General features: G+C 35.6%; 3 protein-coding genes and 1 pseudogene across 10 annotated transcripts; all 4 read right to left on the bottom strand.

Moving 5' to 3' along the window:
- Nucleotides 1-1,190: 1,190 nt before the first annotated feature.
- LOC131171085 (26S proteasome non-ATPase regulatory subunit 3 homolog A-like) lies at nucleotides 1,191-5,697 on the bottom strand (annotated as a pseudogene).
- LOC110650466 (uncharacterized) lies at nucleotides 2,719-9,889 on the bottom strand. Of its 8 annotated transcripts, none has more exons than XR_002493955.2 (11): nucleotides 9,725-9,889; nucleotides 9,439-9,561; nucleotides 8,833-8,913; nucleotides 8,647-8,735; nucleotides 8,443-8,517; nucleotides 7,946-8,007; nucleotides 7,808-7,867; nucleotides 7,252-7,443; nucleotides 6,592-6,654; nucleotides 5,359-5,512; nucleotides 2,719-3,000 (listed from the first exon to the last, which is right to left on the bottom strand). XR_002493955.2 is itself a non-coding variant. In XM_021805431.2 (10 exons), the coding sequence occupies exons 2-9, from the start codon at nucleotides 9,559-9,561 to the stop codon at nucleotides 6,593-6,595; spliced, it is 744 nt and encodes a 247-aa protein (XP_021661123.2). In that variant the 5' UTR covers nucleotides 9,725-9,889; the 3' UTR covers nucleotides 5,358-5,512; nucleotide 6,592. The 8 variants fall into 8 exon arrangements, 5 of the variants coding, with proteins under 5 accessions (XP_021661123.2, XP_021661124.2, XP_057987629.1 ...); XR_002493956.2 differs by having other exon boundaries at nucleotides 5,359-5,505; XR_002493957.2 differs by having other exon boundaries at nucleotides 5,359-5,492.
- Nucleotides 9,890-10,764: 875 nt separating this feature from the next.
- On the bottom strand, nucleotides 10,765-13,031 carry LOC110650468 (uncharacterized). Its single transcript, XM_021805434.2, has 4 exons — nucleotides 12,666-13,031; nucleotides 11,833-11,935; nucleotides 11,205-11,366; nucleotides 10,765-11,030 (listed from the first exon to the last, which is right to left on the bottom strand). Exons 1-4 carry the CDS (start codon nucleotides 12,932-12,934, stop codon nucleotides 10,899-10,901), a joined length of 666 nt encoding a protein of 221 aa, XP_021661126.2. The 5' UTR covers nucleotides 12,935-13,031; the 3' UTR covers nucleotides 10,765-10,898.
- A 2,117-nt stretch (nucleotides 13,032-15,148) lies between these two features.
- LOC110650467 (uncharacterized) lies at nucleotides 15,149-17,531 on the bottom strand. The gene is made up of 4 exons (XM_021805433.2): nucleotides 17,077-17,531; nucleotides 16,252-16,354; nucleotides 15,592-15,753; nucleotides 15,149-15,414 (listed from the first exon to the last, which is right to left on the bottom strand). The coding sequence occupies exons 1-4, from the start codon at nucleotides 17,343-17,345 to the stop codon at nucleotides 15,247-15,249; spliced, it is 702 nt and encodes a 233-aa protein (XP_021661125.2). The 5' UTR covers nucleotides 17,346-17,531; the 3' UTR covers nucleotides 15,149-15,246.
- Between the last annotated feature and the right edge of the window lie 8,673 nt (nucleotides 17,532-26,204).

Raw genomic sequence — 26,204 nt, 5'->3', positions numbered from 1 at the left:
GATCCCTTGACTCGAATTAGGCTTACAGGTAATATAGTTCTTACCAGAAAAAGCAACAATCTCTACACATGTAGCTAACACAAATTCAGCATATTTAACAAATCTGATAACAGAACAGAGAATTGCATAAATGACCACCAATTCCAGTTCAAGTTCAGGGGAATTACATCGTAAGATCTCCCTTAATTTGATTTTCTATCCAACTCAATTCAATTTTAATTAAATCAACCAAATTGAAAATCAATTTTAACCGATTTCAAAGTTTGAACAGTCCAATTCTGGTATAGATTGGGCTCCAAACCGAATCATAGCCGGTCTATATGCCCTGACCCTGTTAAAACCATTAAACTAATTTCATCCAATCTTTCGCCCCATAGAACCTCAACAGTTGGTCAAAGCAAAGAAATTAAGGGGGTGTTTGGTTTACCTGTTGGGTGCAGCTGATAGCTGATAGACACCCAAACATGTGAACTATAGTGTTTGGCAAGCTCAAAAAATAGAAATGATGGGCAAGTGATATGATACCCATCACTCGACTCTATTTTTAGACATTTCTCATCGGTGATAAATGATTTGGTTTTATTTTTTATTTTGACTATATTATCCTTTTTTATTTAACTAGAAAATTAATATTATTAATATTTTTATTTTTTCATTTTAAATTTTAACATTTTAATTAACTAATTTTAATTTTGATAAAATATTTTTTTATTAATAACATAAAATATAAAATATTTATTTATATCTAAAAACTTAAAATTAATTATAAATTTTTCTATTAACAATAATAATTATTTTATTATTTTATTTATATTTTTAAAATTATTTAATTATCTTAAAAAATAATTATTTTCTTATTTCAATAATAAAATAAATGATATAATATAAAAGATTAATAATTATATATTTATTTAAATAATATAATATATTAATTTAATAATTATATATTTAATATAATGTAATAAATTTATAATTTTATATTTATTTAAATAATAAAATAAATTATATGATATATACCCTTATTAGTCATTTCACATATCAACAGCAACAGCTAAATATAATTTTACCAAACACTTAACATAAAACAGCTATCATCAGCTATCGATTATCACCTATCTATCACCAACTATCAACATAAGCATTGGCTAGAATGCTTATCAGCAACTACTTTACTCCCTAAAACTCACCCAAGTGCAACTTCTAAGTAGTTAGTGATTAATGAAAGGACCATGCATATAGGTAGAGCCTTTGATGATAAAGATTGCAAAATGAATCCCCCCGGTAAGATTTCTTCATTGTTACATGAATATTTCCAATGGGAAACGGTATTGAGCTGGCAAACTTTCAAATGAGGGGAAAAGGTAATGGAGTATTAGGATACGCAGCCAGAAAAACAATGTACCGTACTTAAAAATCATCATCATTATCATCATCCCCTTCTACAAATATGTTTTGCAAGTTTTTGCACCTGTTGCTGCCGTTCTTTCTTGTTGACACTTTCCTTCTGTATATTTGGTGGGACCCGCAAAGCCGAACAGCCTTGTTGTGCATGTCGAGGCACAAAACAATTCTAGAGTTATAGGCAATTTGATGCTCATTTGTGGAGCAAATGTCTCCAGTCTCCTTAGACACCATCCACCCATTTGCATGACCTAATGCGGCATCAATTGCACCATCTAGTGCACCATCTAGCCTTCGCTGCAATGCTTTCAGAACCTGCAACCGGTTTGCAGAGTCCAATCTCAACCTTTTAGCGACATCATCAAGGTGAGATGGAGAACGAGAAATGCTGGCGTTGCAGAACCCAGTCCTAATGACATTATGTGTGTTCTGTCTATACTGTAAGTTTCAGCAAACTCTTCTGATAGTCCTAGGTCATTAATCCGTACAGCCTCAGAGATTAATCAGATAGTCATTCACAAAGAAAATACAAGCAACTGAAATAAAGCATGGCTTTCTAACTGACCAAGAAATAGGCCATAGATCAAGAATAATTCAGTTGCACTCACATATATAGGACCTATTTAGCATTGCTGTTGAAACTGTTGTTGAGAAAATCACTTTTTTAAATATATTAATTAGAGTGTTAAAAAATAATTAAAAATTAAATTTAATCAGTTTTAATCATAAAAATACTAAAATAATAAAATAGTTTTTTCCAAACTGCTTCTCTCAACAGCATCTAAATCAGTAATTTTATTCAGAAAAGCAGTTTTAGACTCTGGAACTCAATGCCAAACAAGGCTGTAAGCTCAAAGTATGGCCTACTATTTCCCCCAACGGTAAACGAACCAAGTAAAGGCCACTTGTTACATTGGAATCAGACCAGACCTTTACAAGATGCATGCAAAAGACTTTCATTTACATCCGTATAATCCAACTGAATTGTCTGAATCTTTCCAAGATAAAATAAGTACAGTCAAAACTGAAATGAGCACATTTGACTTCAGACGTTCATTTGACAAAAAGGTATAGCCATGTTCAATATTAAGAAACAAAACTACAATGACCCAAGAATGGGATCAACAGAAAGCAAATAAGAATACAGAAGATAGAGTCGGGAAAAACAACCAAATAATAGGCACCGCACAGAAGATATCCAGAACTTGACAGATTACAAATAATTTACATCAACGCATTTCAATAATAAAAGCACAGAGGGGAGCTTCAGAAAGGAAAGAACACATTCCAACCAAAAATGATTTTTGGAAACCTAGCTCAATTGGAAACTAAAATGCAATTATTCATTAAGTAAATTTCTAATTTAACCATCCAACAAAAATTGTAAATGTTAGCATTTCCCATTTAATTTCAAGATAGATCAGTTAAAAACACAAAACTTATTTATTAATAGAAATTAGAAAAATAATCCAAAAGGCACATCCTAATTCCTAAGAAGAGCCTGGAACTGCAAAGCAATGCCTGCTGATTTGAGTCTGCTCCAAGTCACAGTGATCTAGACCTCAATTTTGCTTGATCACATAGGCTCAAAAGTGTTTCCTGCATCATCATAGTTATGTCACATACAAGCCACTGAATTTCCAAATTTAAGCAACCACTGTCCTCATTTGAAATCAGAATCGAACCAAAATCAACTCAGTCAAACTCGGTACCCAAAAACCAATCCATATTTCATTTTGAAGTGAACTAAATAATTGTACTATTTCTCAGGGGCATGGTTTCAAATCATGGTCACGGTCCGGAAACATGCCTATAATGGCCATAACGCAATAATAATAGCTTGGAACTGTGCAAATTTTTTTGAAAAATTTGCAAAGTTCATAAATGACTATATATTCGTAGATACAAGTAAAACTATGATACACAACAATATAATAAGCACAAATACATCAACTAAAGATATTAAATCTATCATATTTAGACATTATTAGCATTAAACAATAATGTACGTAGAACAGAGATATTTAATGATGGTCTTAGCTTAATAAACAATAAGGGAGAGATTTTGTAGAATAAAGGAGAAATTTGAGTGAAAATTTGATAGAATATGAGAGATATAGTAGCTGTGGAAAAGATGATACTCAAACAAAGAAAAGAGAAGAAAAATAATACTGTTTCCGCATGATTGCAGCAGAGGTATAATTAAAGTAATGGCCATTACTATTACGTAACGGTAAATAACAGCCATTACACCTGCAATTCCATATTTGCCAGTAAATAACGGTGTATCGCATAGGCCCTTCCAAAACCTATATATAACAGCCATTACGTTACATAACGGCCGTAATTTGTAACCATTCCCTAGAGGTCCTAGAGATTCACCATAAGCCTGGACATAGCCCTGACAACAAGTCAATTTCAATCAGATTCTGATCCGCGAAACTAATAAACTTAAATAGGACTGTCCATGGTCGATTCCAGTTTCCATCTTGTTCTGATTTTGGCTTTCATTAGATTTGAGTTAATCCAAAGTTTCAAAATTTTAAATCCAAAGTTTCAAATTTTTATTTTTAATTTTTTATTTTAAAAAAAAAGGGGTTCAAACAGGACCAAACCACCGATTTCAGCTCAGTTTGGTTTATGGGACAGAACTCAGAAATGAGGACGGAGCCCAGTCCCTGAGGTCCTGGTTTCAGTCCAGATCACGCCCATGAACCACTGACCAATTCTGGTCCCGATTTGACTGATTCCAAAGTCAGATCAAGTCATGGTCGGGACTGCCTAGCCATAGGCCAGGTTGGGCCAAGAACTAGACCAAGATGAGCCCAGCCAATCATTTGCATGCAGTTTTTTTTTTTCATTTTTAAAATTACACAATCAAAATATAATTTGTTTTATTTAAATTTTTTGCAAGCAGAACTTTTTTTCTGTAAAGTAAAAAAAAAAAAAAACAATTTTTTTCATTTAATAATTGGCTTCACAAAAAAAAAAAATAATTTGTGTAATTCAAAACTAAAATCAATCCAAAAATCAAACCAAAATGATTCTAACCCTAAAAAACCCTCAAACCAAAATGAGGATTGAACTCAGACTAAACCTGAACCAAAATTGTAAAACTGTCATCCTACTCCCACAAACCTGAAGCGGAAATGGACTGGAACTAGTTTGGCATGTTGCCTGGGAACCAGATTGAACTAAAAATAAAAACCGAAAAAAGAATCAGACTGAATCGAAATTGGATCAGAACTGAAATCAAAACTGAAACTAGAACCACGCTGAATTGAAGCCAAACTGGATGGGAAATCAGGTGGGAATCGTTTAGGGTTAATCAAAACCAGGTTGAATCAGAATTGAAATTTGAACTAAGTGGGAATTGAACTGAAAACGAGCCAAAATCGAAAATCAAAACCAAAAACAGGTTGAACCAAAACCAAATTGAGTGAAGACTAAAACCACCGAACCCAAAATTGCGTTGAATTGGAACTGGGCAAAAATCGAGTTAAATCCAAACTTATGGAACAGTCTACACATTTTAAATTTGATCAAATGACACCTAAGGCTTAAACCTAAATCCATATATCAAAACAGACCCTAACATAATTTGAAAAGTTCATTAAGCACTGAATTATATATGCCAGAATCTCAGAGCTAAAACCTTAACTTAATCATCTTTATTTAAAAAAAAAATTAAATCAGTTTCGCATCTAAAAACCTGACTTTTTTTATTATGAATCACGACAAAAACATCTCTCAAAATCAAACCAAATAGCATTCCACAACAACATAGTGGGTCTAACAACCCCAAGTCATGTGCCAAATGCAGTAGGAGGGAAGGTCACATAAACGCAATCAACAACCCTTGATTAACAAAATTAATTTACACAAAGTCCATCGATAAACATCTATAGAGATTGCAACTTCCGAAATAGTTAAAAAAAAATGAACGGGCAAATGTACCTTAGGAAGATAAGCAGACAGTCAGACATGGACCTCAGAGTGAGAACCAGGCACAAGAGTGAAATTGAGAAATGCAGAGAGCACCAGTGCCGTTAGCTTCCTCCCCAGCCCGATCGTCAGATGAAGCACACAAGCTGTTTGCCAAAGCTATCTCCTTCATCAAATGCAATGAAATTTTATGAAAAAAAAAAAAAAGAGCTTAGAAGCTCCGTAAAAATTGAACTGATACTCTTTTTGACACTTAAGGTGTAGAGTTGAAGGAACAGCTGAGGAAACAAAATGCCAATGAGTTTGATTATCTTTCACCTCCACATCTTGAACCATCTCTGCCAAATGCATATCTATACCAGCATACAGCTATAAGCTAGAATTAGAGGAAAGACCGGTGCATAATTTGGGAAGCTAAACATTCCTACTTGAGGAACCAGGCACTAGGCAGCAAGATTATCAGAGAAGATTTGTACTGGTATCCTTCTTTAGTCATTTTAATTAGTTGGGTAATAATTTGTTCAAAGCAAAGAGAGAGAGATTTTAAAAATAATATTGTAAATTTTAAAAAAAATTATTTCATTTTATAGCGGACCTCGCAGCCATGAAATTGAAAACTACTCCAATAAAAATAAATTGAATTTTTAAAATTTAAAATAATAAAAATACTTTCATCTTATTAACTGTTTATATATTATTTTATTTTTCTTCCAAATAAATACTACTTGTTCCAAATAAATACTACATACTTGCCAAAACTCCTTTGAAACCTCTTTTTTTTTTTTTTTTGTTATTATTATTCTTATATTAGGATAGGCTCACTTTGATTAGCAATTTATCATTGAGTTTTTGACTAATATAAGGGGATTGCCCTTTGGAGATTTCAAGAAATGGAATCAAGCACTAATTAAGCATCATAGAATCAAAAGGGGAAATAATTAAGCACTAATTAACCAAAATGAACCAAACAGAAAAATAAAACAATGCACAGCTCAAAAGAAATAAAAACAGTTACAATAGTTCAAGGCTTCAAGCAGCACACCTACACCTAAAGTGCCCCAAGGCAACAGTTACAAGCTACAAAGATTAGTCTACAGGGTTACATGTGTCCTAAGCCTACAAACTCCTAATTCGGACAAACGGGGAAATTTGTGAAGGGGTTAATAAAATATGATAAATATGATATTGGAGAAGGCATCAAACATAGTCAACAGCACGGCATTTAAAGGGAAGCTGAAAGAGCACCTCATGCAGCCACCTGGATCTGCCCAGTTGATCTAAATCCACGGCCCCTTCCACGGCCACGGCCTACAACATAATAGATCATGATCAACTTTCAACAAACCACATATATAATTCCACATAAATAATTGTCAAAAAGGTGGTGCTTGGACAAATCTAATGGCGTGAGTCACATCTTGAAATTCTAACAACGAAGAAGATAGCAACCACCAACCAGCTCTCCATAACAAATATCAACTATTGCAACAATAGTTAAAAAATAACATGCATCCCATCTACATCAGTTGCAAGCATCAATGAATCTTGTGCAAATAGGTATTACAATCAATGAATAAGTTATACATGAATTAACAGTAGAAAAATAGTTTATTAAAACAATTGCCTTGATGTCACTTGCTATTCTTGCACCACTAGCATGACAGTTGTAAAGATTGCCTTTTTAGAAGCATCATATTGATTAAGGAGAATTTTGTTCAAATAATATAAATCTGTGCTTTGACATTCCAGGAAAATCCAATAATGAAGCAGGCAAGCTGTATAAAAAGGATTAAGTCTAGACTCTGAAGCATGCACTAGAAGCTATCCTATAAACACCTACAAAAATGTAAACCAATATTAATCACAGGTTAAAAAAAGAAGGGAAGGGAGGAAGGGGGGACATACCACGGGCTTGAGCAGGTGCATCATAGTTGTAGCCTCCATCTTGCTGCACGTCATTAGGAGGTCCATTGTATACTCTCCCACGGCCACGTGAACTACGTCCTCTTCCTCTACCTCTACCCCTACCCCTACCCCTACCTTGGCCCCTGTTGCGATCCCAACCACCATCTTCATACTCGGCAACAAATCCATTTCCTGAAGCAAGAATTGAAAAATCAATAATGAAAAGTCAGGATACCTAAACCCTTGTCTTTTTATTTGAAGCTTCCATCAACACAGATTTCAAATTAGCAAATATTTCTTGAATTTACAGTACAAAAGAAACTCCCAATAATGGAATGCTATAAAACAACCACTAATGTTAAACAAGATCATACTTTAAATAAATGAAAAAAGAACATAGTTAGCAAGAACTAAATTAACACACCAAGAAAGCGAGCTAGGTTTAAGTGCAAAGCAAGCTCACTAATTGCTGGTTCCACAGCAATAAACCCACACAATCATATATTAATTGAAAATTTTAAATAAAAGCATAAGATCAAAACCCACATAGACATACCTCTACCCCTTGCCCTCCCTCTACCACCGCGACCCTTACCTCGGCCATTTGGTGAGCCCTCTGCAGCACAAACTTAACTATAAAAAAATGCAAATTTTGGATAAATGAGAATGTGCATATATCATAAACAAGCATCACCTCTTTCATAATCAAATTCTGGTGATCCCTTCACCAGTTCTGCAGGTAAAGGAGGCTGGTACCTGAAAAAGGCAGTGTTCATGAATGATAACAAATTTAGAGTTAACAATAAATTCAATTGTCTACCAAAATGCATTAAACTACCTAAAAGGCATTAATTTTCTGTTCCAGGCCAGCTGACACATAAACAGTGTAAACAAGAACGTCATGACTTCTTAGATACACATGTATGCTAAAAAACACACTATAAAACTCAGAAAGTGTAGCATAAGGTCCCTAAAAACCAATAAGGAATGTCTCGTGAACTTAGAATCTATGTTCACTTGCTACAACATCAGCAGTTGGTACAATCACAAAAAATCAACATCACAATTCACATCACAAAAGTCAGAGCCCGCTTAATTATGCTGTCACATGGTTTTTTCAAAAAGGTGCACTATGAAAGAATTTGAAGGTCAAGAAAAAACTAGTTCATATTAGTGTTCCAAAAACTCAACCCAGCAGCAGATTTATCAAGCTCCTTCTTGGAAAGGGTAACTGTAACCATTGAAACATGCCTTGTGGTTTCCAAACTGCATTGATAAAAAAAAAATAAAAAAAAATAAAAAAAAAGCATCATCCTTAGAATTGTAGTAACAAATGCCACATGCATAAAAAAAGAACAGTAGGCATTGAAATTTTCTTTTCCAAACTATTCTTACGGAAGTAGGCCTTCCTCAAGAGGCTCCCATGTATCAGTTATGTCCGTGGATCCAATTGTTGTGATCTGATGAAGGCCAACAATTCTTCTCTGCATTACAAGTAGAAAAGAGTAAATTGCCATTAATGATCGAATTGTAAGAAGCTCAGTGATGAACTTCTACTAAGTGCAGCAAGCAGAAAAGAACCTTGATTAACTCCACTATAGTCACAGTTTTGTTGATGGCTCTTCCCATTGCTTTGAATACAATTTCATTCGACCCTTTTTCCTTCAAAAATAGGCATAAAAGAACAAATATGACCAAAAAATCAAGGCAACTAAAACTATTAAACCAAGAATCAGAAAAAGTATAGTGCTTTCAACCTACCACTCTAGGAACTTGTACAATAGGCAACACTTGTTCCTTAAACATAATTTGAATTGCTAAAATGAAGCGTAGGTTTCAATTAATTAATTGTATGAACATCATTAACAGCCATAAAAGCCCCACATAGAGAAAAGACCGCTGCAGCATCTATTTTAGGAGTAACAGGATTAGAAAACTCCTAGCAGCTTTAAAAATCCTACTTTTAGCTTTGAAATTTCACAAACTCCTTTAATTACAGTGTACAGCTCTAAGTTTGAACCCATCTCGTCATGTATATACACAATCAAAGTAATACTACTCCCCCAGACCACAAATCGTTACCAATATCAATTAGCATCAGAAATAAGCAAAGAATCACAACAATAAAATGGAAAAAGGAAAAAAAATAACACAAAGCAGAAAAAGAAAAGAGTCTAGAGGACATACTTGAAGCAGACTCATGGCATATGAGATGTAACTGCGCATCCTTCCCAGACTAGTAATGCGAATCTCATTCTCGTCAATTGTTATATCCGCTTTGGGCTTCTCCACTCTCTGGTATCGATCCATCTGCAGTGAAAATTTACCAAACAAGTGATACAATAACTAAAACAAAAGCAATATTAAAGAAAAAACCTAATAAAACAAATCGAAAATAGAACAAGATTTTACATGAGGAATCGAAGAAACGAACATCGAAACTAGGGTTTGGGCGGAACTGAGAGAGATATACCTTAAAGATTCGTAGATAAGTTTGCTCGGCCAAGACAGAGCCCTCTTCTCCGGCTTCGTTTTTTCTTTTAAGCCCCACACCGCTGACTGTGATGTCTCGCGTCTTATAGACCAGCGTCGTTCTTCCAAAACTACCCTTAACTAACTACTTTCATCCGGTTCAAACCGGTTTTCTCCACCAAAACGTGCCTGGTTAGGCTTTTTAGACCGCCACTTTTTATCCTATACAATCACAGAAATGCCATTTCGCACTCCGTTCTTTTATTTTGTCAAGCAGTTAACGGACTCGTTTAGAATTGAATTTAATTTTTGACAGAGTCAATAATAATAATAATAATAATAATTTTATTAATATTAAATCTAAGATAATCATAATTTTTAATAGTCTCTAATTTACATGTTTAAGGTAGCATTTTTCACATTAATAATACAAACTAGATTAACTCAATCATCAATTTAAAATGAAAGTGAATCAATTAAAACAGATTGATAAAAATCATACTTCAACTAAATCAAAATCAACTAAATCATATTTTTTTATCTTTTTAAAAAATTTTAACTATTAAATTTGTTGGAAATCAGAATTGAAAATATAATCGAATTGAAACTAAATAAAATCAACAATACTGAATTGAAATTAGAGGACTTTGTGATCCAATTTCGACCTAGGGATTGCAATTGTTCCCAAGCTCAATCTGATTCATCCTACACCCATCAATTTTTCCTAACCCCACTTTGACTCTAACGGGGGATAGGATAGGGAGAAAGTCTTCCCGCTCCAAATCCTCTTAATAACTCACCCTATATAATAATATATTATTATTTTTTATTAAAAATAATTTATTTATAATAAAAGAAAAGCAACACAAAATATTTTAAAAAGGAAAATGCTATTCCACACGAATTCAACACAATAAAATGGTGAACCATCGGAAGTGAATCCATGTATGTTTCACTTAGCCAGTGGTCCATGATTGTCATATGCTGAATTCACGCATGAACTTTCGTTCTGAATAGCTAGCAGCATTAACATCATCTCTCTGTTTCAAACACTGAAAATGTTTTATTGCATTACCACAATTTCAACACCAATAGTACAATGCTTTTTTCTTCTGATGATATACATTGCAATAAGTTATTCACAGTAAGAAATGCAAAGTCTCCCCACTTTTGCCCTACTTTGCTTTAATCAGCGGGTCGATGATACTTCTCCAGCCATTGTAATCTATGGCTGAGCCAGCTTCAGGCAATGCAAATCCATTGACATAAAAAGTAGGAGTGTCAAATACTCCTCTTGAAGTACTATACTGTCACATTCAGATATTGAACATCAATGGTATGCTATGAGGTAAGAGGAAAATAAAATATGAAAACTAGACCATACAGCTTGCAAAGATGTTGAACAGAAATGGCAATTACCAGAAACAATTCAGGTGAATGGCAACATTCCACCTCATAAATTTAATTGAATCTCATCTTACCTTGAAGGAAACCCTTGTTTCAAGATCAGTTTTTCTGTCATTAAAACCAGATTCAATTGCAGAATAATAAGAGTTCCCAACTGCTTCTGTGGCAAGTTTCACTATTTCTTTTACGACAGAAGCTCTTGATAAGTTGTGTGTTTCAGCATTATAGAACCTCTCCTGATATTAGCACAGAACTAGTTAGTCCACACGACAAAACTCAAATTGCTGCACCAACAAAAACTAGATTCACCTAATTGAAACTAACAGGCAGCTCCACTAATTAAAACTAATGGCTAACTTGGCTAAAAAAAGGTGTAGTAGATAAATCAAGGGCTAATTTAATACATCAGCAGTAAAAACCAATCAGACAACATGTACAGAAACAGAACCTTAACCTTAAAGATACATGTTCAATGAAAAAGACCAATGCCTGTGGTAACATTTTCCCTCTATGTGTTAATGTTCTATAATATCACAATGTTTAAGCATACAATGAACAAGAAGTTGCATAACCCATAAAGGTGGAATCAATGTCTAAAATGTTCAGGTTGCTACAGCACAATTAGTTTCCCCTTATTAAGAGAGCAAATGTAATTATCTTTCCAAAACTTGAGACATAGACCACTATTATTGAGATTCTAACCTGATGTTCATAGAACTGCTCTAACAAGGGGAACGTAGAAGAAGTGTTCAGCAGATTTGCAATATGCAAAGCACGAGAAGCGACAAAAGCATTGTCATGGTATCTGCAGTTTCCAGAATGAACGTTATTAAATCAATTCAAGAAAAAAGAAGTTCAGCATATGCTTTCAATAACAGAGCACAAACAAAACTCCACATGCAACGCATAATGAAGAAATAGATAACAAATTTCTAATGGATCTTATAGTTCTTTATATGCTTACAGTCAAAGTAAAATAGAAAAAAAAATTTGGGATGGAATATATTTGGCCTGGATTTTCAAATTCTAACTTAATAATGAGGGAGAAATAGCATGTCTACTGCACGTAAGAACACGGATTTATCCTGCAAAATAAAGAATCCATTGGCCCCTGTGGAGTGGTACAAATCAAGAACCGTCTTAAGAATTCAGGACAACTTTTCAAATGTCAAATGCTGCCAGCATCTCACAAGAATATACAGGACAACACTTTTGCATAAGTCTACACTACACTAATAAAGCATAGAAAGAACAAGGAAATAGCAAATACGTCTTCAACGAAAGCAACCCAATTGAGACCCTGATACTTTCTTTTCCCGCTTAATCCTAATTAATCCCTTTCTATTTGGCATTTCGGATCATGAATTCCCACATTCCGCATCTCTGCAAATTGCAAACCACGACTTGGGTATAGATTAAAATTAAAAGAAAAAATTCCCCAGAGTCAAGCAACACTAAATAAAATAAATAGAACTAGCACCAAGTGCACAAAAATAATTAATTTTTTTTTCTAATTTCAAGAAAGAGATACTGACGGCAATGGAAGGAGGTGAACAACGAGCGAAGTGCGAGAACCATAGTAATGAAGGGCTTGTTTGAGAGGAGGCCATGAGTCTCTGCTATCGGGGCAGACAGGATCATAGAAGGCCTCAATCAGGATGGAGTCGGTATCACCTGGGCGGTCCTGGTAAATGAACCCATCGTACCTTGCAGGTGGAAGGGTCTGAGCATGTAAGGTCCATGAAGACAAACTGATAAGACAGAAGGAAAAAAGTATCAGAGTGGCAAATTGTGGCCTGGGCATCCTCTGTTCTTCTTCTTCTCTGGTTCAGTAACGTTCTCTGGTAGAGCTCTAATGTATGGACGAGAGATGGAACAGGAAGAAAAGTAACCAATCATCGAAATTCCAATTTAGTACGTGAAGTAAAGAGAAAGTGCATCTTTATTAAGTGTTATGTATCGGTTCAATATCATGTGCTCCATACATTTTTTTTTTTATTTCTCCACACCTTTCTAAGAATATATTGATATATATAATTTTTTTATTTTATAATTATTTAATTTAAAATAAAGTAAAATTATTTTATTATAAAAAATAAAATAATTTAACAAAATTTTAAAATTTATTTCATTAAGCTTTTTAAAATGATTTTTTCTATAAAATAATTAATTACGAATAATTTTATTAATTTAAGAAAAAAATTCATAGCTTAAATTATCATTTTTTTCACAATAGTTTAAGTTTTAATTAAAATAATATATGTTAAATATGAAATGATAAATAAATAAATCACATTAAATTTTATTTATAATATTTTTTTATGTAAATAAATTTCATTTTTTTATTAAGTTAATAAATTTTTTGTAATTAACTATTTAAAAAAATTATTTTATATAAAATTTTATTAAGCCATTTTATTTTTTGTAACAAAAGTAAAACTTATTTTATTTTAAATCAAGTAATCATAGAATATATCAATTTTTTTATTTGTAATTATATATATTTTTAAATTAATTTTTACACATAAAATTAATTTTTTTCCAAACAATTTTAAGTATCTATCTTGCCATTTTCATGGAGATAAATAATATTGAAATGTTTTTTATTAGTATTTAATATATAAATTATTCAAAGTTATATTTAACAATTTATTTATAAATATATGTGATATAGTGTATCCTATGATCCAAGTCAATCTCTAATGAGTTGGATCCCTTTGATTTAATAAGGATCGGATACTTAACAGTAAAATTTGAAAAGCAAAAATATGATATCAATCAAAATGTGTTAATCCCAAATACAAGAAAGTCAGATGAAAATAGAGCTCATGTAAGTAATAAGAACGAGTTCGAAAAGACATGAACATAACAAAAACCATTAAAAAACAACAAGCGTGATTATCACCGAGAATCATCTTAACAAAGTACGTTTTCGTAATATACGGAAGCATACAACTTGACACTAATTAATGGAATTCCAAAAATCTTGTTAGAATGTCTCGTATCACTATATAAATAAACTCTCAATATCTATTCAGATAAATCTACACATTATTCATTCTTTATTGTTACATTGCCATCACAAAATCCTTGAAAATACTACTTAAATGTTAAAGTGACTATCACTAAGCCGCTTGCCTTATTTATTTTTTATAAATTTCAAACAACATATGATTTAATTATACCCAATAAGACCAGTCAGCATCGATATGTATATATTATGTTTGGTAAATAAAGAAATATAATTAAATAAATCCATACAAGAATGACATTAAACATGTATATTATATATTAAAAAAAAATATGATGATTGAATGTGTATTATATTTTTTAGGATGTGTTAGTTTTTTTTTTTTTATTTTTTTTTCACTATTTTTATTTACTCTTGATTTAATTTTAATTTTATATTTTTTATATGTTGAAATAGTTTGACATTTAGGTTTTAAAAATTATAAATTCAAATTTTTATATAAAAGTTCAAACATATATTAATAAATTTAAATATATATAATAAAAAAATCAAAATTTAAAAATGTATTATATTTTTTATTAAAAACAATTTATTTTTATGTATTATATTTTCAAACTTATAATTTTTTTTTAAATAATAAACTATATATATATGATACTATAAAAATGAAAAAGATAAAAAAAAAATCCATAGTAATCTCGGCCCTTTGCCAGGTCTAGCTCAAACAGGCCCTCACAAGCAAGGACTTAATTGAAGACCCAATTTTCATCCTTCCATTTGGACTAGGTATTAAGTATACTTTATTAGTGATAGAGTTAGATCTTATCATTGTAATCATCTACATGAAAATAATAGAAGAAAAGCAACACAAAACATTTTAAAAAGGAAAATGCTATTCTACACGAATTCAACACAAAAATGGTAAGCCATTGGATGTGAATCCATATAAGTTTCACTTAGCCAGTGGTCCATGATTGTCATATGCTGAATTCATGCATGAACTTTCGTTCTGAATAGGAATAGCTAGCAGCAGTAACATCATCTCTCTGTTTCAAATACTGAAAACGTTTTATTGCATTATCACAACTTCAACACCAATAGTACAATGCTTTTTTCTTCTGATGATATATATTGCCATAAATTATTCACAGTAAGAAATGCAAAGTCTCCTCACTTTTGCCCTTCTTTGCTTTAATCAGCGGGTCGATAATACTTCTCCAGCCATTGTAATCTATGGTTGAGCCAGTATCAGGCAATGCAAATCCATTGACATAAAAAGTAGGAGTGCCAAATACTCCTCTTGAAGTACTATACTGTATCACATACAGATATTGAACATCAATGGTATGCTAAGAGGTAAGAGGAAAATAAAGTATGAAAACTAGACTGTATAGCTTGCAAAGATGTTGAACAGAAATGGCAATTAGCAGAAAACAATTCCGGTGAATGGCAACATTCCGCCTCATAAATTTAATTGAATCTCATCTTACCTTGAAGGAAACCCTTGTTTTAAGATCAGTTTTTCTGTCATTAAAACCAGATTCAATTGCAGAATAATAAGAGTTCCCAACTGCTTCCGTGGCAAATTTCACCATTTCTTTTACGACAGATGCTCTTGATAAGTTGTGTGTTTCATTATTATAGAACCTCTCCTGATATTAGCACAGAACTAGTTAGTCCACATGACAAAACTCAAATTGCTGTAACAACAAAAACTAAAATTCACCTAATTGAAACTAACAGGAAGCTCCACTAATTAAAACTAATGGACAAGTTGGTCATAAGATAGGTGTAGTAGATAAATCAAGGGCTAATTTAATAGATCAGTAGTAAAAACAAATTAAACCACAACATGTACAGACAAACAAAATCTGAACATAACAAAGGTTAAAGCCTTAACCTTAAAGATACATGTTCAAATGAAAAAGACCAATGCCTGTGGTAAAATTTTCCCTCTATATGTTAATGTTCTAGAATATCACAATGTTTAAGCATACAAGGGACAAGGAGCCGGCATAAACCATAAAGGTGGAATCAATATCTAAAATGTTCAGCTTGCTACACCACAATTAGTTTCCCCTTATTAAGAGAGCAAATGTAATTATCCTTCCAAAACTTGAGACATAGACCACTATTATTGAGATTCTAACCTGATGTTCATAGAACTGCTCTAACAAGGGGAACGTAGAAGAAGTGTTCAGCAGATTTGCAATATGCAAAGCACGAGAAGCGACAAAAGCATTGTCATGGTATCTGCAGTTTCCAGAATGAACGTTAATAAATCAATTCAAGAAAAAAGATGTTCAGCATATGTTTTCAATACCAGAGCACAAACAAAACTCCACATGCAACACATACTGAAGAAATTAGATAACAAATTTCGAATGGATCTTACAGTTCTTTATACAGTCACAGTAAAATAGATTAAATAAAAAATTGGGATGGAATAGATTTGGCTTGGATTTCCAAATTCTAATTTAATAATAAGGGAGAAATAGCCTGTCTACTGCACATAAGAACACGGATTTATCCTGCAAAATAAAGAATCCATTGGCCCCTGTGGAGTGGTACAAGCCAAGAACCCTCTTAAGAATTCAGGACAACTTTTCAAATGCCAAATGCTACCAGCATCTCACAAGAATATACAGGACAACACTTATGATCTACAACACACTAATAAAGCATAGAAAGAACAAGGAAATAGCTAATAGGTCTTCAACAAAAGCAACCCAATTGAGACCTTGATACTTTCTTTTCCCGCTTAATCCTAATTAATCCCTTTCTATTTGGCATTTCGGATCATGAATTCCCACATTCCGCATCTCTGTAAATTGCAAACCACGACTTGGGTATAGATTAAAATTAAAAGAAAAATTTCCCCAGAGTCCAGCAACACTAAATAAAACAAATAGAACTAGCACCAAATGCACAAAAATAATTATTTTTTTTCCTATTTTCAAGAAAGAGATACTGACGGCAATGGAAGGAGGTGAACAACGAGCGAAGTGCGAGAACCATAGTAACGAAGGGCTTGTTTGAGAGGAGGCCATGAGTCTCTGCTATCGGGGCAGACAGGATCATAGAAGGCCTCAATCAGGATGGAGTCGGCATCACCTGGGCGATCATGGTAAACGAACCCATCGTACCTTGCAGGTGGTAGGGTCTGAGCATGTAGGGTCCATGAAAACAAACTGATAAGACAGAAGAAAGAAAGTATCAGAGTGGCAAATTGTGGCCTGGGCATCCTCTGTTTTTCTTCTTCTCTGATTCAGTGAAGTCCTCTGGTAGAGCTCTAATGCATGGACGAGAGACGGAGCAGGAAGAAGAGCAACCAATCGTCGAAATTCCACTTTAGTACATGAAGTCAATAGAAAGTGCACCTTTCTTCTATCATGTACTGGGTCAATATCCTGTGCTCAATGCATTTTTCTTTTTATTTCTCCATACAATATATTGATATATATAATTTTTTTATTTTATAATTATTTGATTTAAAATAAAATAAAATTATTTTTTTATAGAAAATAGAAAATAAAATAATTTAATGAAATTTTAAAATATATTGCATTAAGTTTTTCAAAATGAGTTTTTTTTAAATAATTAATTATGAAGAATTTTATTAATTTAATGAATAAAAATAAAATTTTTTTAATATATTAAATTATCATTTTTTCATAATATTTTAAATTTTATTTAAAATAATATATATTATATGTAAAATGATAAATAAATAGATCTTATTTAATTTTATTTATAATATTTTTTAATATTATTAAAAAATACTACATATATTTTTTGATGTGAATAATTTTTTTCATTAAGTTAATAAATTTTTCGTAGTTAACTATTTAAAAAAAACTTCATTTTAACAAAATTGTATGAGTTAAATTGTAAAATTTCGTTAAACTACTTTATTTTATGTAACAAAGTAAAATTTACTTTATTTTAAATCAAGTAACCATAGAATGTATTAATTTTTTTATTTATAATTATATGTGTTTTAAAATTAATTTTTACATAAAATTAATTTTTTCCAAACAATTTTAAGTATCTATCTTGACATTTTCATCGAGATAAATAATTTTAAAATGTTTTTCTTAGAATTTAATACATAAATTATTTAAATTTATATTTAATAATTTATTTTTAAATATATGTTATATGGTATACTTTATAATCCAAATCGGTCTCTAATGAGTTGAATCTCTTTAATTCAATGGGGATCGGATACTTAATAGTAAAGTCCACATGTAACACCCTAAAATTTTAAATTTTATTATTTTATGAGTATTATTGATATTTTAATTTTATTTAAATTTTAAGAAATTATTTGAGATTTTTTGGATTTTAAAAATCGGGTTCGATTTTCCGAAAATATAAACTTTGATGATTTTTAAAAATTTATTTAAAGACCACGTGGCAAAACTAAAAATATATTTGAAGTCTACGAATTTTTCTGAGTTTTTTGGAATTTTTTCGGAATTTTTGGACCTCGTTTTCGGTCCCGAGGCAGAGTAAAAATTCAAAATTTTGTATCCTCAATCGAACCGGACCGGATCGGACCGGTCTTCTTCTTTTTCTACCCCTCCCCGCGCGCGTCCGACCCCTCTCCCTTTCTCTCTCTTTTTCTCTCTCCTCCCTCCTCCCTTGCGCCGCCGCCTCTGCTACTCTCCATTTCGACCTCACCCCTCCCCATGACCGGTCACACTGAACGCCGAAAACGGCGCCTGAAGTGGAGCGACGAGTGCGAGCGACCGTTCGACTTCCTGGCCAAAATCCGGCCACCAATCAGACCGAATCTTGTGTCTAAACTCATCTACTCTTCGAGAGATTTCCATAGACACTAAGAACACCGAAATCCATCGAGCGGTTTGTCCAATTTTTACTCGGGAAGTTTTAGCCCATTTTGACTTTCGAGCTAGATTTCTCGCAAACCGTGAATCCCACGAGAAAACCGAGAGTACCAGAGCGCTCTACTCGTCGAGAGCTTTGCAGCGACATAAATTTCAAATTTTTCCGACACCCTTTTTCGGTGGGTCCCACTGAACTTCGCAATGTCTTTCCGAGCATTAAATGAGCTTAGAAAATTCTGAAAAATTTATATACTAACCCCCGTGTTGTGGGCTTCGTGTAGGTATCCTCAATTCGCGGAAATTCGACAGTTGTCTGGGTGTGTGAATTTCCGGCCAGACAGACCCGTTACCGGAAAAGTCTCCGAATTGGACCAAGGTTTTGGCTACCCCCCCATTGTCAGACATCTCGAGCGCGTTCCCGAAGTCGGAATCGGAAAAAGTAAACCTGAACCTTACTTTTTCGTAATTTTCTAGTGCTTAAATAGGATTAAAAATCCATAAAATATTCTTGGTAGCTCAGAAAATTATTATTCTTTTTGCAATAGCCTAGTAATATTGCTAAGGACCGCGGGGCAAAGTTTTAGAATTTTTAGAGCTTGTTTGGGTAGTTTTTGCAAAAATGATCAATTATAAGGACTAAATTGAAATTTTACATATTGTGATGGATGATTGATTTGATGGGCCCAGGAGGGGCTGTGTGATGAGATTGAGTTGTGGATATATGGGTTGTGAATATAGAAGTGTGTTTTGAGCCCTTTTGCAGGTTTGGTAGGTCCTAGGTATAGGGGAGACTCTGCCGGATTTTCGGAACGACTTAGGACGTAATTGGTCTTTTCTTGATTCGTATTGAGTCATTTGTATTAAATAACTGTAATGTAATTGTCAGGTGAGCCGGGACAGCCTTCTTCCTCCGCCCAGCCGCCCCAGTGACCGTTGTCAAGTCTGTGAGTAAAATATTAATTTTAATTGTAATTTCGATATTATTATATGTTTAAGCATGCCCATGTATCACTTATATGCATATATCTATGTAGATGAATCCTAGGCACGATTTATGTTGCATTCATAACTGCGAAAGTGCTATGTATGTTGTTGTGGTAATTTGAAGCAGTGTGCATACGTTGGCGTGCTTGTGATGTGGTGTGGACTATGGATAGGAAGGGTAGTCACGGCTTGAGTTCTTCGCTGGGACCCGTTCCTTCGGGGGTAGTCACGGCTTGAGTTCTTCTCTGGGACCCGTTCCTTCGGGGGTAGTCACGGCTTGAGTTCTTCGCTGGAACCCCGATTTGGTTTATTAAGCGAAAGTCCGGCTTGAGTTCTTCGCTGGCACCAGGTTGGAATTAAGAGAGCTGTATAAGGGATCAACTCCCATATATTATAATTGATATTACTGGGTGTGTGAGTGCTCCAAATTACCTTTTTGCTGTTATGATGTGAATTTATTGTTGATGTTGCATTTCACTCTACAGGGTGCATTAGTTTCAGATAGTTATAAAGATTATGGTTAAAATTGATATTTTACTCTCTGAGTCGAACGCTCACTCCTATTAAATATTTTTTCAGGCTACAAGAGGATTTTATTGTGGTTAACCTGCTTTTCTCCTTCGCAGGTTGTTTATCAATATTTGTGTAATTTTAATTACTCCTAGAATTTCCGCATGTGTTAGAAATATTTAAATGATTCGGGTCTGTAATATAAACTGTTATGTGGACCTGTAAAATTATTATATGCATGTTTGATGGACTGGATGAGGGAGCCGAGCTCCCATTTATCTTTATGTTGATTTGAGTATGTGGAGGATGAGCTGAGCTCCCCAAATGATGATATATTTTGTTTACAGGTCGGGTGAGTCAAGAACTCCTCGTTGAAATGTCCACTTTATGGTCGGACTCTGTCCGGTTGAATTCTTGAAATTGGGCCCAAATGGGCCTTAGAGTTGGGTTAGTGAATAGTTAGGCTTACTACGGGCCTTGGGGGCTTTAGGCTGGCCCAGGTCCTAGTGCCGGTCCGGCCCATAGGTTAGGTCGTGACAAATGTGGTATCAGAGCTTAGGCTCCAGATTCATAGGGAAAAATTGTCTAAGTGTTGGGAAGAGTCTACTAGGAGTCACATGCGGAAAATAGGGTCTACATTCGTCTTGTATTGTCATCTTTGCTTCTAGTTTTTGCTTTATATATTGTGTGTAAACATGAGTCTATAGAGCTATGTAATGTGCAGTTTTGATTTTTGTGGGCTAATGCTGCTGAATTTCAGGAAAATGCGTAGAAGCAGGAGAGCTGCCATCACGTAACCGGATGTGCTGACGAGGTGTCGGACAGGGATGGCGCCGCCCAGGAGGCGGGGTAGGAGGCCTAGAGCTGCTCAAGTAGAAGAGCACCGCCACGGTCAGATCGATCGTTTATGGCACAGGTCCCATGGACCCCATGGCAGTTACTCTAGCTGGGTTGCAGAGAACCATCGACATGATGGCGCAGTATATGGTCCACCCTCCACAGCAGCAGTCCACCGCACCAAGAGGGGAACCTTACAAACAGATAATTAATTTCAAGAAGTTGGTGCCTGGAACTTATGATGTGTCAGATGATGCATATCGGTTTTTGGATTCCTGCAGACAGGCAGGAACAGAATTGCAGTTGACTGATAGAAGACTAATAGAGTGTATGCAGCATGTCATGGGGCCTATGCCTAGACAATGGATGAATGACTACATATTACCTCGGATGGAGGGTTTGTCGTGGACTCAGTTTGTGGAACTGTTCATCAATCGGTTTGTGCCAGAAAGCTTCAGGGATCAAAAGCAGTGGGCCTTTGAGGCCTTAAGACGAATGGCAGTGCAGAGATGAGTATGTTACAGAATTTCTGGAATTGAGCAGGTATGCCCCTACAGCAGTATCTACAGAAACTATGAAGGTGAAGAGATTCCTAAAGGGGCTGGATAGAAGGTATGCAAACCTGGCCATGATGTCTGATCAGTCTTTTGATGTGGTAGTTGATCGAGCCAGACAGATAGAGATTAGCTATGTTATGGATTACAGTGGAAGGGCAAAGAAAAACAGAGCAAAGGGTTCTTCAGGTGTTCCCCACATGGGTACTCCAGATAGTGGTGGCCAGAGTAATTTTAGAGGAAGAAGTAGGAACAAGAATAGTGGTTTTAAACACAAATCTCGAGTTCGCACAGGTGCGGATCCAAAGAAGGGTCACAGCTCAGTGGCATGCAGCCTGAAGTCCTGTTCAGATCCTCCTTGGCACCTTGTGCACAATGTGGAAGAGGACATTCAGGACATTGTATGATGGGTTCAGGAGTATGCTTCAGGTATGGCCAACTAGGTCACTTTGCTAGGGAATGCCCCATGTTCAGCGAGCCACAGATGGGGTCACAGGGTTCTGTTGCAAATGTTCCTCGTCAGTTGTATCCGGGTGCTTCCAGCATGGCAGGCAGTCAGTTCAGTGGCCAACAAGGCCGAGGACAAGGGGGACGTGGATTTGGAGGCAGATCAGGAGGTAGAAGTCAGTATCAGGGTTCTGCCACTCAGGGTAGGGGTCAAGCTCGGGTTTTCACTCTGACCCACCAGGATGCTCAGGCTTCCAATGCAGTTGTGGCAGGTATTCTACTAGTCTGTTCCTATGAGGCTCGTGTTTCGATAAATCCAGGTGCTACGCACTCATTTGTCTCCCCTGTGTTTGCCATGAGATTGGGTAGAAACCCTACAACTTTAGAATGCCCTTTGTCGGTAGCTACCCCACTTAGTGACAACATAGATGTAGATATGGTTTTTCCGGGTAGCCCAGTAGTAGTGGATGGAAAGATTCTCCCAGCAGACTTAGTTCCTCTACCAGTAATGGATTTCGATGTAATCTTGGGGATGGATTGGTTGGCAACTCATTATGCCACTTTAGACTGCAGGAACAAGAAGGTGTATTTCCACGTACCCAGTGTGGAAGAGTTTAGCTTCGATGGTGACAGGAGCGTGGCTCCATATAACTTGGTGTCAGCAATTAGTGCTAGAAAAATGTTGAGGCGTGGATGCCAAGAATATTTGGCATTGGTGAGAGATACATCTGTAGAAGGTGTCAACATGGAAAATGTTCCTGTTGTCAGAGAATTCATGGATGTCTTCCCTGAAGAGCTTCCAGGGTTGCCACCAAAAAGGGAAATAGAGTTATGCATTGATATTGTACCGGGTACAAACCCCATATCAATGCTGCCTTATAGGATGGCGCCAGTAGAATTGAAGGAGCTAAAGGAGCAACTACAGGAGCTTTTGGACAAGGGTTTCATACGTCCGAACACTTCACCCTGGGGTGCTCCTGTGCTATTTGTAAGAAAGAAAGATGGGTCATTGAGGTTGTGTATTGACTATAGACAGCTGAACAAGGTGACTGTGAAGAACAAGTATCCACTTCCTCGGATCGATGACCTATTTGATCAGCTCCAAGGGGCTAGATTCTTTTCCAAGATAGACTTACGATCAGGCTACCATCAGTTGAGAATCAGGAATGAGGACGTGTCCAAAATGGCATTCAGGACAAGATATGGTCATTATGAGTTCTTGGTAATGTCTTTTGGACTCACTAATGCACCAGCAGCCTTCATAGACTTGATGAATAGGGTGTTCAAGCCGTTTTTGGACCGTTTTGTCATCGTATTCATAGATGACATTTTGGTATACTCTCGGACCGAGGAGGAACACGTGTGGCACTTGAGAATGGTGTTGCAGACTTTGAGGGAGCACCAGCTATATGCCAAATTTTCAAAATATGAATTTTGGCTAGAAAGCATCTCATTCTTGGGACACGTGGTTTCTAGTGAAGGTATTCAAGTGGATCCCAAAAAAATTGAAGCTGTAAATGATTGGCTTAGGCCTACAACAGTCAATGAGGTGCGAAGTTTTCTAGGTCTGGCTGGCTACTATAAGCGATTTGTGCAAGATTTTTCCAGGATAGTGGCTCCCCTAACTAAGTTAACACGGAAGAATGTTCCATTCATTTGGACAGATGACTGTGAGAAGAGTTTTCAGACACTTAAGGAGTGTCTAACCACCACCCCTGTGTTGACACTATCAATGAGTGGTGAAGGATACACCGTGTATTGTAACGCCTCCAGAGTTGGCCTAGGGTGTGTTTTGATGCAGAATGGAAAAGTAGTGGCTTATGCTTCAAGGCAGTTGAAGAGGCATGAGCAGAACTACCCCACCCATGATTTGGAAATGGCGGCTGTAGTCTTTGCACTAAAAATCTGGAGAAACTACCTGTATGGTGAAGTGTGCGAGATATACACCGACCACAAGAGTTTGAAGTACATCTTCCAACAGAGGGATTTAAACTTGAGACAGAGAAGATGGATGGAGCTTCTGAAAGACTATGATTGCATCATCCAGTACCACCCTGGGAAGGCCAATATAGCAGCAGATGCTTTGAGCAGAAAATTTTCTGGCAGTTTGGCGCACATTTCAGCAGAGAAAAGACCGTTGATTCAGGAAATACATGAGTTGATGGATCAAGGTTTAATCCTAGATCTTTCAGATGAGGGGGTATTGTTGGCTCATTTTTCAGTGAGGCCAGACTTGCGCGATAGGGTTAGAGTTTCCCAGCACAGAGACCAACAATTGATGAAGATCATAGAAAGAGTATAGCAGGGTGAAGGTGGTGAGTTTGGATTTGCCAATGATGGAGCCCTAGTGCAAGGTTCTAAGATATGTATGCCCGATGTGGACAATCTCAGAAATGAAATCATGCAAGAGGCACACTATACACTGTACAGTGTCCACCCAGACTCCACCAAGATGTACCATGATGTGAAGGATAGCTATTGGTGGAATGGCATGAAGAGAGACATAGCAGACTTTGTGTCCAAGTGCTTGACTTGTCAGAAGGTAAAGTTTGAACACCAGAGACCATCAGGGAAACTGCAAGAGCTCCCTATCCCAGAATGGAAGTGGGAAATTATCACTATGGATTTTGTGACTGGGTTGCCTCGTACCACGCCAGGATATGATTCGATATGGGTAATTGTAGACCGCCTAACCAAATCAGCTCACTTCTTGCCTGTGAAGACTACATATTCTGTTGCACAGTATGCCCGACTCTATATTCGAGAAATAGTCAGATTGCATGGAGTTCCGACTTCCATAATATCTGATAGAGGGCCCCAGTTCACTTCTCGATTTTGGAGGAAGTTGCAGGAGGCACTTGGCACACAGTTGAACTTTAGTACTGCTTTCCACCCTCAGACAGACGGACAGTCAGAAAGGACAATCCAAACACTGGAAGACATGCTTCGCATGAGTGTTTTGGATTTTGGAGGTCAATGGGATGATCAGCTAGCTTTGGTGGAGTTTGCCTACAACAACAGTTACCATTCCAGCATAGGAGTAGCACCCTATGAGGCACTATATGGAAGAAAGTGTAGGTCTCCTCTGTGTTGGACGGAAATGGGAGAAGCGAAGGTGCATGATGTAGATCTAGTGCAGTACACTTCAGAGGTAGTTCCTTTAATCAGGGAACGATTGAAAACAGCTTTCAGTAGGCAGAAGAGTTATGCAGACCCCAGACGGAGGGATGTGGAGTTTGCAGTAGGCGACTATGTATTCCTGAAGGTTTCTCCAATGAAGGGAGTCATGAGATTTGGAAAGAAGGGCAAGTTGGCACCTCGGTATATCGGACCTTTTGAGGTTACTGATAGAGTTGGAGCAGTTGCCTACCGGTTGGAGCTACCACCCAACCTTTCTCATGTTCATCTTGTGTTTCACATCTCCATGCTCAGGAAATACATTCCAGATCCTTCTCATGTACTACAGCCGGATGTAATAGAGCTAAAAGAGAACTTGACATTTGAGGAGCAACCTGTAGCCATAGTGGACTACCAAGTGAGACAGCTAAGATCAAAACAGATCCCTATGGTTAAGGTTTTGTGGAGGAGTCGGTCGGTGGAAGAGTGTACCTGGGAGTCAAAACGGGACATGCGTAGCAAGTACCCTAATCTGTTCAATGTGTAATCTTGTACTTTATTCTGAGTTGTGTAAAATTCGAGGACGAATTTTCTGTGAGGGGGGAAGAATATAACACCCCAAAATTTTAAATTTTATTATTTTATGAGTATTATTGATATTTTAATTTTATTTAAATTTTAAGAAATTATTTGAGATTTTTCGGATTTTAAAAATCGGGTTCGATTTTCTAAAAATATAAACTTTGATGATTTTTAAAAATTTATTTAAAGGCCACGTGGCAAAACTAAAAATATATTTGG

This window comes from Hevea brasiliensis, chromosome 2 (assembly GCF_030052815.1).
Source record: "Hevea brasiliensis isolate MT/VB/25A 57/8 chromosome 2, ASM3005281v1, whole genome shotgun sequence".
NCBI classification, from domain to species: Eukaryota; Viridiplantae; Streptophyta; class Magnoliopsida; order Malpighiales; family Euphorbiaceae; genus Hevea; species Hevea brasiliensis.
The sequence above is the reverse complement of the archived record's forward strand: the minus strand, read 5'-3'. Positions and strand labels throughout refer to the sequence as shown.

What these genes read in the sequence shown, in the direction of transcription:
- LOC110650467 (XM_021805433.2), bottom strand. Translation starts at nt 17,345, where the DNA reads ATGCCCAGGCCACAATTTGCCACTCTGATACTTTCTTTCTTCTGTCTT. An exon ending in GTTCACCTCCTTCCATTGCC is followed by an intron (nt 16,355 to 17,076) that starts GTCAGTATCTCT and finishes TGGAAACTGCAG; the next exon opens with ATACCATGACAATGCTTTTG. An exon ending in AGCAGTTCTATGAACATCAG is followed by an intron (nt 15,754 to 16,251) that starts GTTAGAATCTCA and finishes TGCTAATATCAG; the next exon opens with GAGAGGTTCTATAATAATGA.
- LOC110650466 (XM_021805431.2), bottom strand. Translation starts at nt 9,561, where the DNA reads ATGGATCGATACCAGAGAGTGGAGAAGCCCAAAGCGGATATAACAATT. An exon ending in AGAATTTGATTATGAAAGAG is followed by an intron (nt 7,868 to 7,945) that starts GTGATGCTTGTT and finishes TTTGTGCTGCAG; the next exon opens with AGGGCTCACCAAATGGCCGA. An exon ending in AGGGAGGGCAAGGGGTAGAG is followed by an intron (nt 7,444 to 7,807) that starts GTATGTCTATGT and finishes TTCTTGCTTCAG; the next exon opens with GAAATGGATTTGTTGCCGAG.
- LOC110650468 (XM_021805434.2), bottom strand. Translation starts at nt 12,934, where the DNA reads ATGCCCAGGCCACAATTTGCCACTCTGATACTTTTTTCCTTCTGTCTT. An exon ending in GTTCACCTCCTTCCATTGCC is followed by an intron (nt 11,936 to 12,665) that starts GTCAGTATCTCT and finishes TGGAAACTGCAG; the next exon opens with ATACCATGACAATGCTTTTG. An exon ending in AGCAGTTCTATGAACATCAG is followed by an intron (nt 11,367 to 11,832) that starts GTTAGAATCTCA and finishes TGCTAATATCAG; the next exon opens with GAGAGGTTCTATAATGCTGA.